The sequence below is a fragment of the Varroa jacobsoni genome, unplaced genomic scaffold (assembly GCF_002532875.2).
Source record: "Varroa jacobsoni isolate VJ856 unplaced genomic scaffold, vjacob_1.0 scaffold_332, whole genome shotgun sequence".
Taxonomy (NCBI): Eukaryota; Metazoa; Arthropoda; class Arachnida; order Mesostigmata; family Varroidae; genus Varroa; species Varroa jacobsoni.
Window position 1 is genome coordinate 214,337 of NW_019213234.1, and position 15,190 is coordinate 229,526.

Below are 15,190 nucleotides of genomic sequence, written 5' to 3' on the forward strand. Positions count from 1 at the left end.
CTTCTTCAATCCAACAATCCTTCTAAAACGGATGAACGTTTTATGAAGCGTATTGAGATCCCCAGCCTAAAAACGTCGTCAAACTGCAGCCCACTAGCCCGACATCGTCCAACACAACGTGGGGATTTTTCTCTGTCTGGATCAACTAGAAATTTCGTTCTGTGTGAGGAAATTGGTACTGACACTGCCAGTATAACGTACGTTCAGACATGTATATTCCTTGGAAGTCAGTTCAAGCTTCCACACGATGCCCGAGGGATTATGGGGACCTGTTCATTTACCTTGGCCATGATTTATTATGAAATGGAACCCGTTTTCCTGTTCGTTCTTTCGAACGTCATATAATGGCGCTGTCGGCACCGCCGTCAGAAACCTACGTCTAAAATAGATATCGCTGCTGCACCTAAAACTTTACGATTTAATTTTCCCAATAAGATGTACCTTGAAATCATTCTTCGACATTTTGCCGGAGGACAAAACACGTGGTTTTGTGTATACTTTCGCTAGTAAACCAGCCAGCTAAACTTCTAAAGTGAGCAAACAAGTGTTTAAGTTTTAACAATGTAATGAATTGCGCACATTAGTGTTGCAGATTTTAGAAACATCACAAAACAAGCTCGATATTTCAAGGTGGATGTATTCATTGCAAAAAATAGAGTAAGACCTAAGCAAGACGTGAGTATTGGGTTATTCAAATAATGACACTTTATTTTTTGTTATGGTAATACATTGAGATCATGTATATCGACTACTAACTAATTAACATTAGTGTCTGCGGGCGTAGTAGGAAACTGTAGCTTAGTTTAAGTGTGAGGTGTAAGTCAACATCGGTATAAAGTATACGCGGGTGCAACGATGTCTTATTCAAGTTAATGAGGAGACTATGTCCTAGTTGACTCTGTTATTTATAACAGACCGATCTAGCGGTATGCCTACTAATCGCTGGGGGAAGGAAAAATGTATTGATGTAGGGAATTACCGTAAAGCATAAAATGCACCCAACAGAAACCACTTACTAAATAGAATTATTACATGATATCACACGAGCTAATTTCCGGTCAAAAGCCAGTGTCCAAAAATAACTAACAGTGAATATAGGCCCCACGACAAAATCAGAAGAACTACTAGCATGCGTAATACAACATACTTTATGAATGTGATTATTATGCAACAACGTCTGTAGGTATACACAATGTATTAGGTAGTGCAGTTACGATGGTAACATTTTTGGCACCTCCCGGTAGCGGTCTAGTCAATGAAGCGCTGGAAGATTCAAAGCATATTTCTGATTAAATTATTATTAAATGTTAGTCGTTATTAACCATGTTATTATGCTGTTTTGTTCGGTTGCACAACAGTAAACTGCCGTACTGCTGCGAGTACTCTCAGTTAGTAAATTAAAATTGTGAAGCAGGTCGTGTTCACGATGAAATGAAAGTAACCTTCAATTCAGCCAGATCAGTAGCATGGTTCCTGTAACGAAAAACTCGTTTGCTGTTTAAAATCATGGGTAACTACCAAGTGCTAATTTTTCCAGACCAGTTTGCTGCTCGAATTAATAAAAAATCAGCATAACTATTAAGCTTATGTGGTTTAAGTAAACACACGACACCTTACGAAGGATTTTGGCAGATAAGTACCTAATACCTATACCACCCAGATAAAAGTCTTCATAAGGTACTACTAGCGCCGAACCAATCTAAAAATCTTAGGCAGCTTTTGATTAGGATGAAAGTTAGAACCTAAAGTATTAAAATTAGTCTTCTTCGGTTTACGGATAACGTTATTATAAAAAAAAAAAACTTTGTATAGATAATTTAGATTAAAATTATAACCTTATTATCTCTTTTTTTCTGACGGAAGTATGTGTGGTTAATTTCTAGTTTCTAATTTCAAAACTGTAGTCTAACTATACAGGATAACCTCAAATTGGTACATGCAGTTTAACGCTAAATGTTCGGATCGAGCATAACCACCTCACCTAGTTGCAATACATGACAAAAAAAAAATTTTCTTAATGTGCAGAATCGTTAAGTTGCAATGACGATCAGTAGAATACGGTGTGCTTAATGATGATACAAGGCCGCATCCTACAGCTGCAATTACTGTGGCATTTAGAGGTTTTAATAAAAAAAAATGCGCTCTTAATGCACAGATAATAAAAGGGAATACCTCTTAGTGAAACTAAAAATAAATCATTCTTACTTCTTTAATCGGAACTTTGAGAGTTTTAGAGAGAACTTTATGAAGAGTAGGGGCCGTTTCGGCTTTGAATGAAACTGTCTAATATTATTACGCGAAATATTTTCGTAACCATGTGATATTCATATAATAAAAAGTCGGAAAAAATAGATTCCACATATCTAAATAAAATCTATTCGTATCTTATTGGATACTGATGTTGACAAGATTTCATTTTAACATTTGTACTTGTATTTAAATCAAGACTCTTATCTATTTGCTTATTTTCAGCGGTATGATATATCGTACGCTAGTGTGAATAATTAGGCCCTGATACATTAATACATTATATAAACTAAATGAAAAAAGAGGATGAAATATATGAGGTATTTCACGACAACGGAAAATAATCACAATTGATTAAACGAATTACATTGTAATGCACTGAAAAAACATTTATTACTCTTCATAATTTATGCATACATTTAGTGAGAAATCTATTATTTTTATCTACTGCATACACACGCGCACACATTCACGACTTAATTTTTACAACAATTTTGTAATATAGATTTAAAAACTGATGCACGCACAAGGATGTCTTAGCTCACTCCTCAACGCAATACGCTGTCCCTTTCTGTTCATTAGTACGACTCGTATGTTTGCGCATTCCCAGTTTTAATTTACGTAGTGTACATATATATTTTTTAATAAAGACTCACTTGCAACATCTTAATGATATATAGATAACGTGTAGACAGTGTAATCATTCATGTGTAATCAGCTGTCTACACGCTTACTGAAATAGGTTTTTCACTCTAGATGGTCGATAGCCACTCCTTGACGGGTTCGAAGTTCTCTAAAGCGCTGAATTCGACGAAGTCAATTTTATGCGGAAGATCCTCAAATTTAACATCTTTATGCTCCTTACCAAGGGTGCGTCCCATCTGAACGTTTTCAGTCGTGACGAGTTTGGACGTCTGAGTTTTCCGGAGCAATGTCAGCTCCTTTTCGAGGTTGGTCTTAATCACCTGACTCGATTTAGCCATGGCTTCGTCGTGTTTGTTGCACGCGAATAGCACACGCAACCGTCGATGGCAAGTATCCGGATCAGACAATACGATGTAGGCATACTCAGCTACATCTTTGAGTTCCTTCATGAACGATATTGAATCGACGACGAACACGATACCGCGAGCAGTCGTTTTGTAATTGTCGAAAATGTTCACTCGTTGTCTTTCGTTACCGGGAATGTCTACGACGCGAACCCTTTTGCCACCTGCCACTTCACAGCTTCCTTGGTTCTCTTTGATGGACACATATGTTTGGATCGGTTTGCCTGAGCATAACTGAGCGTACAGTACCGTCTTACCGGCGTTCGAGATGCCGCAAATGAGTACGTTGTTTCGAGCCTTACTGCTACCACGAACTAAAATAAATACCGTTGCCACAACAACGATTACAGTGACAACAACCGCAAGCAGAGTCGTTGGATCCATTGCGGCATAGCCTGTTCCGGATCGAACCCGAGCGCTTTACTGCGTTGAAACTACGACCTAATAATGAAACAACAAGGACTTCAATAATCTCAGTGTCGTTGACGTGAAATGTTGGCGGCGGTATATGGGCGCAGCCATCTTGTTTCAAGCAGACGACACGCGCGAACTTCGACATGGCAACAGCAGCGCCCAAACGGATATGGACAGCTAGTCGAATCGATAGGAGTAGCAAGAATCGATTCCAGTAATAAATAGAGTCAGAAAAGATGTGTCAAATTGTTTATTAATTGTACCTATTTGAATGATACTACTTTGAACTGTTTGAAATTTACAATTTTTTTATAAAAGATTAGTGTATACCCTTTCGAAGTAAAAAGCGGCCACAGGATGCTTCTCTTGGTCTAGTTTGTTTTGGTCGTAGTTCATCTCAAGCATGCCAGATGGCGCTACGGGCCACATTCGGCCGCTAAAATTCACTATTGTGGCTCGACATGTGGCTTTAATTTGGCGGGATGGTTTGTGCAAAACCGGACAAAATCGAACGATGATGATTGACAATAATAATAATCATAGTAATAATAATAATGAAAAATAATGTGTTGATAGGAATAGACTGAAGAGGCAGGCAAATTTGTTTGTTGAACGTTAACACACAACACGTGCCGAGTACAATGACATTCGCTCGAAGAACTCTCCGAAACAAAAATAACAAAGTAGGTATCCGATTGATTCATATGCTGTATCCAGGTGCTATTGTTGGTAATTAAATTGCTTAACTAATGTGATAATTAAATGGCAACGGAATATTTTACGATTCTTTATCGTACCTTGAGAAACATGCTTTTGTGGAGGCTAGCAACCCTCTATACCTACGAGCTTTGAGCACCACGTGAAGTTTTTGCCGCAAATTACAGAAGTAAATTGGATCACCAATTTGATTTAAGATATGAGTGTAATTTCTTGTTACGAATTTGTTCTCGTAATAACGCTACGAATACCTTGTTTGTCTATTAAAGTTAAGTATATGTCATAGTGTAAATTCGAATCCGGGCATAGACGTAACTGTCATGTTAAGAACCAGTTTAAATAGCGTACGTAAAACTCGAAAACCAGCAAATGTCCCTTGCAAATTGCTACACTGTATAAAAGACTATTGTAATAAAAGGTACGAAGTTTGGTAAAACATTTTGCGTAAATAGGCCAAACTTGAAAACTGTGTGTAGAAATATTTTTATATTGTTACTACTATTCATTGTTATTACTTTGTTATTAATACCAAATAGTTATGATAATACTGTATTAACTGTCCTTGTGATCATGAACAACGACCTGACGTACAATTAACGGACCGTCGATGTCAGATGTTACAAATTTATTTCATTGTTCTTTGGTACTAGTTTTAATAGTCTGTGTTATTTCCACGTACAATATCTCAAACATAATAGCAGCTACCTGTGAAGTTTTAAACAATTCTACTTATAGACACTAGAAAATGTAGGGGTAAGTATGTAACCCTAAATGTTTGCTTAGTAATGTTACGTTTAGTTGGTTTGTCTTATCCTCTTCAGTGAAAAATGAACAATCAATTTAATTCGATAAACATATTATTCTACTCATAATTTTATTAAAAATCGGGGGAAGCTAATTTTCCACTTAGCCCGCGAAAATTATATATATGATCTCACTGAACATAAAAACCGGTTGTTTCGCGACAGACGTATGGTATTACGAGTGAATCCTTTAAAATTTTTGTAGTCTAGATAATAAAATCTTTCTCAACCAGATATATCTTATCCGACTCCTACATACACAGATACCTTATTCCATGCATTGCTCACTAATGGCATGAAAGGGTAAACGCACATTTTATTTTTGTACTTATATATACATTACAGTGTACTGTTGGGTGTTATGTTTGAGGAAGCGCAGAGCTATGGTAGAAACTATCCTCAGGTAGCAATAGCCATAAAATTCAGAACCGCCGCGAAGTTCGACTCCTTGAATTTCAAGTACAGTTTCATTTTTTAATGAGTTACATATGCAATAAAGAGGGGCGTGCTTATAATGAGGTACTTGGTGAGAATGCAATATTCTCACAGCGTACGCGGGCGATCGAAAACAGGAAAAATCATAGAACGCTATTCCTTAAATTTATTTTATCTCTTTTTTGTGAACATCTATAGTCAACAACAGAAATCTAAAGCAAGACAGATTTATTTTGTTATGTGCACGTTAATAGTTCAACTAAACAGACTCCGCGTTATAATCACATACCGACGTCGATTGCCATACGTGATAATGGCGTCTGGTGTAACTCCAGCGAGATAAGAGAGTATTAGACATCGAAGTCTAGGCCGGTTAACAGGAAGCAACTTGTGCAAAGGGTTGAGCGAAAGAGGGTAAAAAATCTCAACCTGTCAAGGTCAAAAACCTAAATTACCATTCTCTTGCTTACCCCGATTCCTGCTAGTTTATCGCATTGTGCCTGCCTTCACAACCCCTTTAAAATGCCACCGCCCTTACACCTTTTTTAATCTTGTCACATGATTATATCGCGAGCGATGCGCTGGTGGCTAGAGGCGATAAGCGCCGTCTAACACAAAGCCCCTAGTGAAAAAGAAAAGTAATAATAGATTGACGTGTAGGCCTTTTCAAGCTCTTTTACATTTTGCTGACTAAAGTGCCCGCGCGTCATATATTCGTTCTTTCTTTTTCGATAAGGACAAGGAACAATAGGTGAGGGGTAAGGGACCGATGGCCAGTGGAATGACGAGGAAAATGGGGCAAGAGCAGTCTCTGCCTCTCTATAAGCTGTAGCTTTTTTACGCCCTTTAGCCTCATCAGCTAGACGTCTATTGCATTACATCAGAACATGGATTAGACTAGATGTTTAATTCTGCGGTGGATACGGGGGAAGGAAAACAGGGGAGGTTGTATTAAGTAGTATATATATATTAGGAGCTCAACTGATTTTGGTGGTTGTAGATAAAATAAGATAAGAACCTTTCAACAATGCACAGATGAACTGCTACTTAAATAGTCTCGACTGAGGATTGCTTAGGAATGTCTAGATAAATACAGAATAACGGTACTTTTATTAATTCAATAAGTAATGCGTTAAATAACGGTTCTGCCTGTATTACACGTACCGTGACTCTTACGACTGCAATCCTTCGCTTCAAACTAAAAGTGTGTGTATAAATTATAAAAATTTGGTATTGATGGTTCTTGCGTGGCTATTACTCTATTGTGTTGGGATTTTTGCGATTGCTTATATGTGCAAGTATTATGGCAATGATTATAAGTAAGTCAAGGTTCAATTGTTACTGGCAATTTAAATTTCTTGCGAAGCATGATTCGATTAGCTAGGGACTATTTATCCATAAGCTCCTAAGTATGTATGCTCACCTGATCAGCATCATTTGTGTGCATAGTAGCCCAAAGCCAGCAAGATATAGTTTGTCAAGGTAGATCTTTTTGCATTTCTGGCGTCGAAATAAGTAGGAGAAGGCAGTATAATGGTAGACACTTACTGCCTGCCTTGCCCTAGTTCCCCTGTTGCTTCTCGATAAGAGCGAACTCATACAAACTTAGCGGTCTTTGCCTGTCTGCTATAGATGAACAAAAGGGAGGTCTAGCGTAACAACAAGCCGCTGCTGCTGTTGCTTACTATCATCGCTTACGTCTGGGCTCCACTCGGTAATGGTCTCCAAAGCTAGCCTTTAGACTGCTGACTCGTGTCGTATGGCCAAATATCATGCTAACGTCTGTAGCGTTATGGCGATGCGTTTTGTAAGGTTTGTAAGGATGGTTAAACAGTCGGTCGAGTGCTTCGCAAGGTTCACGAATCCGAGAAAGCCAGACCATCAGCCCATAAGTTCCTCTAGTTCGCTTACTGTTAGTTGAACTGAACTACTGGAAAACTAAGTTGAAATTGAGCATGATAAAATTATAATGGTGTTAAGCCGGCTTTCGGCCGCCCTTATTTAATGGACGACGACATATATATATATGTATATATATATGTCTACTCTCCGTTCAGGTCACGCGAAGATTATTAACGTGAACAAGGTCAAACGGGTTGTGGGTTGTGAACCAGTAGCCCATATCAACAGTAGTAACTTCAACGAAAATAGTTTGCTTAAGCTTTATTGTGTCTTCAACAATATATTTATCGTTGTTGTATGTATCATCAACGTTACAGGCTAGCTATGAGATGTGTTTCACACAGCATCGAAACTCTCTGACAGCTGTTATTCCTCATCTATTATTTCTTAAGCCAGCTTCTTTAAGCACCAAATATAAATCAATTTTTATATATAAGCCCAGATCTACCAATATTTTTAGGCTAACTTAAGCACATAACTTTATTGCTGCTGCTAGTAATGCAGCGTTAAGTATTGAACGAGCTCAAAAAATGTTTTCGCTATTCAGTTACCACCTGAGCAGGACAATATTACACGATAATCTATCTCATCACCGAACGGTAGTCAAGTAGCGGCACCAACCAATTAAAAACTCGCATACACATTTCAAATGCTGGAAGAACAGGAACAATCTGTGTGAACGCGTTTGTATGTGTATATATAGAGGAAAGAATGGCGTCATGGAAACTTTCACTTGTTGGCATCGGCGACTAATGTCTTAGGTTAGGTGCATGTTTCAAATGGCTTGTGTAGTTTTGGCGGAAAAATTTAAAAATCGGTCATCGTGTGCGTGAATGTCTTGACAACATATGGCACCAACAGGAAAACAAATGGAAAGCTTCGTGCTTTTTACGCACGTATACAATACTGTTGTATGCATATTTCTATTGATTAAAAGGTGTCAAGTTATTACGAAAGTTCGCTGGTTCATTGATTCATTCATTGGTACACTTCAGCTTACGTATATCTGTTTACGTATATTATCGCAGTCAAATGACTCATTTTCTGATTTGTTTATCTATTATATAGATTTGATATATATATCTGGTAACAGTGCCTTGAGTGAACGCAATCACGAAGTCGCTTGCTACAGTCTTGTTTAAGATGACTAAGGGCATCATATTACACATTGGCGTCTAAGCTTCTTGATCGCCTTCGCTGGGTTTGTGCTTAGACGGAACACGAACACCCGTCCGAAAGTGCGTTTTATGCTTTGTGAAATAGGCTTCGTAACCTTACCCTTACATTTCCAGAACATCTCCAGTGAAAACGGAACAAAGACGATGTTTACTCTTATTAAGAAATGGCTTTTTTGATTTATTCGATAGCATGTAACTGTGTCTAGATGAGAAGAGGGCAATCGATCGGTAGACGGTTGCTAAGCATCAAATCTGGCAGACGACTTCCAGCGATAGGCAAAGAAATATATATATATATACATTGAAAGTGAGAAAATGTGCCTATTTTTATTAGACCATCCCTTACAACCAGGCCGGCCTATTAGAGTGAATGCTCTAAACAAACATGCGTTTTTCTTGACATAGCAAGCGTAACGCCAACTGCTACTCGCGTCAGATAGTGCTCTACTCGGCAACAAGTTTATGTTGATCTGTCAACACCAATCACTTCACAATCTCGAGAACTCGCTATGAAAATACCCGGTTGCCGTTTATGCTGTTACTACAACAAGTGCCTGTATTTCACTGTCGGTGTGTTATTACAGATATTGTAGACTGGAGAGAGTTGAAGAATATCAGAGTTATGGTTCTGGTTAGAGTAAATGAGGACGAGGCACTGCATTTTTGAAAGATATTTCCACGAATGCCAGAATGCGGTCTGGCTCTTATTTATTGTAGCAAGAGGACTTGACAATTAGCGCCGGTTGCCCTTTCTTATTTCCAGTCATCGTCTAATTTTTATGCGAAAACTACTTGAAATAGTTTACGATTTGTTGTGATATTTGTCTCTTGTCGCAGCTGCTGCATTTAGTGTGTTTGTAACTCGGTGCAACTGGTCTTCTATTATTGAAGGCGGACAGTCTTACAGCGGCCGTTTGATCTCAAACCCATTTTGCTGAAGACTGAGGAATAGCTTCTGTAGCAGAGTACAGCGCCGGCAGCGGTAGAAATGAAAACGCTTGAAGGGAAACAAGCGCTAGTGAGGCATATAATCACGCGGTTAAGAGACTACTGCTATTTGATAAATCGTATGTTTATACTATACCTTCCCTTTCGTTGTATTCTCTCGATACTTTTAGTTCGATTGACTCGTCATCGACGAGTTTTGAATGACGAAATTGAAGTGCTTGGACAACTGCGGCTTTCGCTAGCCTATAGATACGCGAACACGCGCATATATACACACGTTTCAACGTTGCCGGAGCGTTGAACGATGGGTGACAAGTAAGCAGACGATTTATGAAAGTGTCTCTGCGTATAAATCGATGTCGGTTGGTTATTTTTGTAATAGCTATGACACTTTCGTTGGTCACATCAAGCTATTGATAGCATTGCGTCCGCGAGAAACGGGGAGAACCAGCAAACTGCGCAGAATAAATGGAGTATTAAAAATACTGCCCAATCGTACGGCAATGGCCTATATACTACATCTATGATTACCCTCACTCAAGCTTGACAGAACTACGTATCAAAAATTTCAGTGGTCGTAGAAATCTCCTAATCATATCATAACAGCTTTTTCAGATAGCATATAGGGATGTAGTTTTTTTAAAATTTTTTAATAGAGTTGCAGCCTAAGCCCAAATAGGTCACTGGCTACCGAGAAAACGTTTGTTGCCGATAAGTATCTGTTTTATAAATAGGTATAATTCATTTAATAACGTTTTATGTTTTTAATGAATGAGCCTTACAATGAAAGCTTTTTTTGGGTCAGGAATGCCCAGGTTGTTTTTTGCTTTATTATCGGTCGCTTAACCATTACTTTTTTTTCACCTTGTTTGCTTGTAGCTTGGAATGATATAATACCATTTCTTTATGATTCGTTCTTTGTGAGGTTCATTATTCTTTATTGCACCACAAATAAGACGCGTGCCTCTGGAATAACCCGATTTTCAGCTGTTTCACTGTTTACATGTGATGAATGAATAATCCTAGCTGCACTTAGCTTGACTGAATTGTGTTATGTAATTTTGTTTCACTTATATAGCCATACCAGGAGTACTTCGTTTTATCTTTATTACTTCTATTACTTTTGCCTTATAGTTAAAAAACTGTATTATTTTCGAATACAATTTGTTTAATATTTGGTTTTCTGGGACAAACTCTGAGTACTCTATGAGTAAAAGCAACCTAAGAACTCTCGGAAGCCGCATATCTGTGTGGCGTCACGCATTTTAGAATTTTACGGGTCACACTGGAGGCAGTCGTTTCGTCTCCATGATGTACTCGCCGACTCGTGTGTTCGGCACGTGCAGCCCACAAAGAAAACATTACTATCTGTATCCTAGTTAGTTTCCTTTGTTTCATTTGGACTGGCAACGACGCGACTCAATCCTACTGCAATTTTCCCTAGACTGACAAGTAGCAAGAAAAACGATCTTTTTTAAATATCTAGCGTGACAGATTTTTTTCGGTCAGTTTAAGGGCAACCGCATAGCGGCAAGTACCGTTATGCTCTTATGTGGCGTCACATACGCGTATCAGTGGAGTTAGTACATCCGGATGGGATACATTGTAACAGTTACCAACGTTCTAGATCGTAGATCGCTAGACCGGCGTTGTCTTACGTTCAGCAGAAGGAAATGCAACGTCATGCTTTTCCGAATTATCTCACTCTTTTGTCTAAGGCAAGAAAGTAAAAGGTAATAACAGATAACACAGCTTCGAATTATTTTATTACTTTTGGTTCTTTTTGGATAACCAGTGGGACTTGGAGCAACATGGAACTCCACAAAGAAATCAAAAGAGCGAAGAGCGGCAGCGATACTGAGAAGGAAGTGGTGTTTTACAACTGCGTACAAACACTATGTGGAAATCATCGAAATTCGTGTAACAATATGCTAAGCATCAGTCTCTATATAAACGTATTAGCGTTAGGTTTAGGAGTAGAAGCCATCGATGTTAATGAAACCGTCGTCGAATCATGACCTTTGGACAATAAAGAAAAACTGACAGAATTATCTTGAATTCGTTTCTATTCTACTTAGTGAGTATTGATAGGTGGAAAATAATCTTTATTGGACGAACCCTTTGTCGGGCCAGATTACATTGGGTGTCGATCTTTAAATGGCAGCGAGATCTAAACAGCGAGAAATGACCCATCCTCAATATCACACTCGGGTCTGTGACCGTTTTAGCGGAGGGAACGAACTCTACGACACCTTCAGAGGTAATGTTTAAAATATCGCTACTGCTCTTATCTCTTAGTGTGGACGCGGTATGTCGAAAAGACGCGCGTCGTTGATGCGGATCCTTTTTGCAGCTATTCGATATCATCGTTTGCAACTCACGCGAACACGCCAACGAGAAGTCGTGACGTACGATCTCGACGGGAAAAGGTTTCCGTGAGCGTGGATCCGCTATTAGATAGCGCGACGAAGTCCGGTAAATCCTGCAAGTTTCATTGTGCACTGCGAATATATTTTTCTTACTTTTCTAGGTTAGTCATTTATAATATTTGACTTTTTGATCTGTTGTGCATGATATGTAGCTCAGGAAGGTGAAATTTCCCGACCGATACGCGCATCTTAACAGTTAAGATGACAAAAGTGCCTTGAAGGATTGTGTTGTCCCGACGAAGTGTTTGGTTTCGTTGATTACCGCTTGTATAGGGCGAGAGGTAGAGTTAGATTGTCGTCTGGTGTCATACATTTAGCTTCGGGCAGAAAATTTGTAGAACTAAACACAGCAACCACGTTCTAGTGCTCAGGTTTTTATTGGACTATCGCTAGCAATCTCAAGAAGCGGGACCAAAAGTGAATGATATTCTTGCGTATATCCATTTATTCGTTGTCGGATTTACCTTATTTAGAGATTTAATGCTTTTAGCTTTAGTGCCGCTTAGCATCACCGAGTTAAATTTACGTCTACCTATTAGGCCCTTTTTTACAAAGCAGGAAAATGCATTGCTTACTCCTAGACTTTATGTCCAAAGAATTCATACACTAAACCGTATTATCACCCACTAGAGACAAAATTCTTTTGCAATCGATACTGGTGTCAATATGATGCGCATTAAACCACATCTGTTAGTTGGCCATAGTTGCCGACGTTTCATAGGCCACGACATAATACAAACAACTAAAACGTGTATACGTGTGACATCTACTACAGTAATGGTAGCAGAAGCCGACATGCAATGCGGCTCATAAAAATATGGGCCAGCCGCTAGTGGGCCGAAAGCACACTTCAACGTGGTCGTTTTCGGTGACTTTCCTATATCGTCTCTATGCCATTTTCCTTGTTGCTCCGACAGCCCACAGGACTAACCGACTGCGCTATTGAGAGTGTTTAGCAGAGTAAAGTTTTGCAAAAAAAAGAAAGATAGATTGACGCGCTGAGAGCAATCAGCCCGAACGGGCTTCCTAAGGGAACTTGTTTCGCTTCGAGGAGCAGCACCATGGCAATAACTGCTGCTGTTGCCTCCACTGCGAAGCCCTTGACAAAAGCTTTCATTAGTGCTGCGCCTCTTCTGCTGAAGCTAACGACCCCATCACCAACGGCAACGGCGGCAGCAGCAGCAGGTGAAGACTGGGTTATAACCAGAGATTTCTCCGCTGTGCCCCTTTCAGTGCCGTCTTTATTAAAGAAACTTGTCCCTGTTGAGAAAGAGTAAAAGCACGCGAGCAGGTTAATGACTCGGTCGTAGAGAAGAAATCTTTCGGGTGCTACCGTTTCGGGAGTTGGGGCCGCTCCGACTACAGCAGTCCTACACGACTACGAGCACAATGTGCATATTTTTTGCACTTTTTTTGCTCTTTCTAACGAATTTTCTTCAGCAGCCGGTCATGATGGCCTTCCTGGTCTGTGCGTCCGCGTTAGTGCCGTGTACAGAACGGTCAGTGGCTAGGTAAAGGCGACAATGTCGATGGGCACGAATTTACGTATACAGTCTCCGCATCAAGGTCGATTGAGTTATTTGATAATAGATTCTGCAAAGTGACCTCTTTATTAGCAAACGTGAGGCCATGCTCTAAATTCAGACTCGGTATACCTCGTGTGAGTGAAAAGCAGCATAGCAGACCAGAAGTAATCATAGAAAGTATGAATTGTTTATGATGTTTGGCTCGACATGGTAATGTTGGTTTGAGTTCGCCGGTTTTCACTGATAGAGAGCCATTACTGCTGCACATCGAGTATCGTCTGCCAAGCAAACTACGTTACCTTTCATGTGTTCATCTCTCTCCGTTAACTTACCTGTGCTTTTCGCATACATAGATCTATCTTGATTACTTTCCTCTGAGATTATAATTTTTAGCACCTTACTGACTTTTTCTTAGCATACTTGGTCTCTCAATCCCCCTCTCCTTGATATCCGTTTGTCCATAAATCGAACGATATCCTTGGCTTATTTTATCAATCACAATCACTAAGTACCTGCTTTGCTATTCCTAATATCATCTGAGACCTGTCGATAACATTAAGCATGCACCTGTTCATAATTATGGTCTTTATTTTTTTGTCACATTGATCTGCCTCATTTCTATGTCAGCTTGAACCTTTCCGCACTAACTGCATTCCGAGACGTCTCGCTATTTTCTTGGTGAATGTCAACCTGGGAAAATGCTATGTGGAGCTACACGTATCCTTTATTAGCAAGGATGCTATTCGTGCATTGCGTTGCATCGTTTCCTCAATCAACTTTTTTCGTCATCATTTCTAAGCAGCGCTAGGTTAACGCGTGTTTTCCTGAACTGTCGTATAGTTTCGTAGCGACAGGACAAAGAAAGACGATTAGTGGAAGCGCTTACAGGTTGATTTAGTGACGGGTTTACTGCAGCTAAAGTGTACGGAGATGTCGACGCGTTAGGAATGCCTGACGCGTCTTGCTCTCGGGTTTTGTTGGAAAAGCGTTAGATATGGCGTCGGTAGCCGCCTACCGATCAAGAAAGCTGATCGATCGGTAAAGCACGCGAGACGTTGGCCACCAGGCGAAGAGGTAACCTGTTGCAGGTAAACGGGAGATCGTTACAAAGCCGTGGCAATGCGTTTATACACTATTCTAAAGATGGAAAGAATTAGTAACTTGATACACGAAGTCTTTTTGCGTAGTGTATGAAGTGTCGTGCATACACCGAAATTGCAAAAAATTCATATAGACAGAACGCCACCATTATTACCATCAACGGAGACATGGTTTGAAAACAAGTGATTCAATAAAAGTTATGTTGATAGCCGACAAGTAAAGACCAGCTTAGTTCACGTGTTTTAAGTCCCGTTATAATTTGAGTAATCTTCGTAAGGTCCTAAACGATAGTAAATAAAATGTTGTCGGATATCGCATGGTGAAACAAGTTTGTTTTTATCTACAATTCGACATACGAGACACGTTTATAGGAATAGCTTGTTTCGGTGTGGCAGCTCATCTCGAGGGTAAACTCTTCCGAGTTTTTTTTGCGGCAATAAA

General features: G+C 39.5%; 2 protein-coding genes across 20 annotated transcripts in view; one reads left to right on the top strand and one right to left on the bottom strand.

Moving 5' to 3' along the window:
- Positions 1 to 15,190, top strand: part of heph (polypyrimidine tract-binding protein 1 heph) — a gene marked incomplete at its 3' end in the record, with an annotated part of 317,749 nt that overhangs the window by 200,404 nt on the left and 102,155 nt on the right. The window contains 1 exon segment of one of the 19 annotated variants that reach the window (XM_022831483.2): positions 3,934 to 4,393. Coding sequence (XP_022687218.1) covers positions 4,352 to 4,393 — 42 coding nt within the window. The 5' untranslated portion in view covers positions 3,934 to 4,351. 19 annotated transcript variants of the gene reach the window in all.
- Positions 2,602 to 3,781, bottom strand: SrpRbeta (signal recognition particle receptor beta). Its single transcript, XM_022831491.2, has one exon. It carries the CDS (start codon positions 3,678 to 3,680, stop codon positions 3,000 to 3,002), a length of 681 nt encoding a protein of 226 aa, XP_022687226.1. The 5' UTR covers positions 3,681 to 3,781; the 3' UTR covers positions 2,602 to 2,999.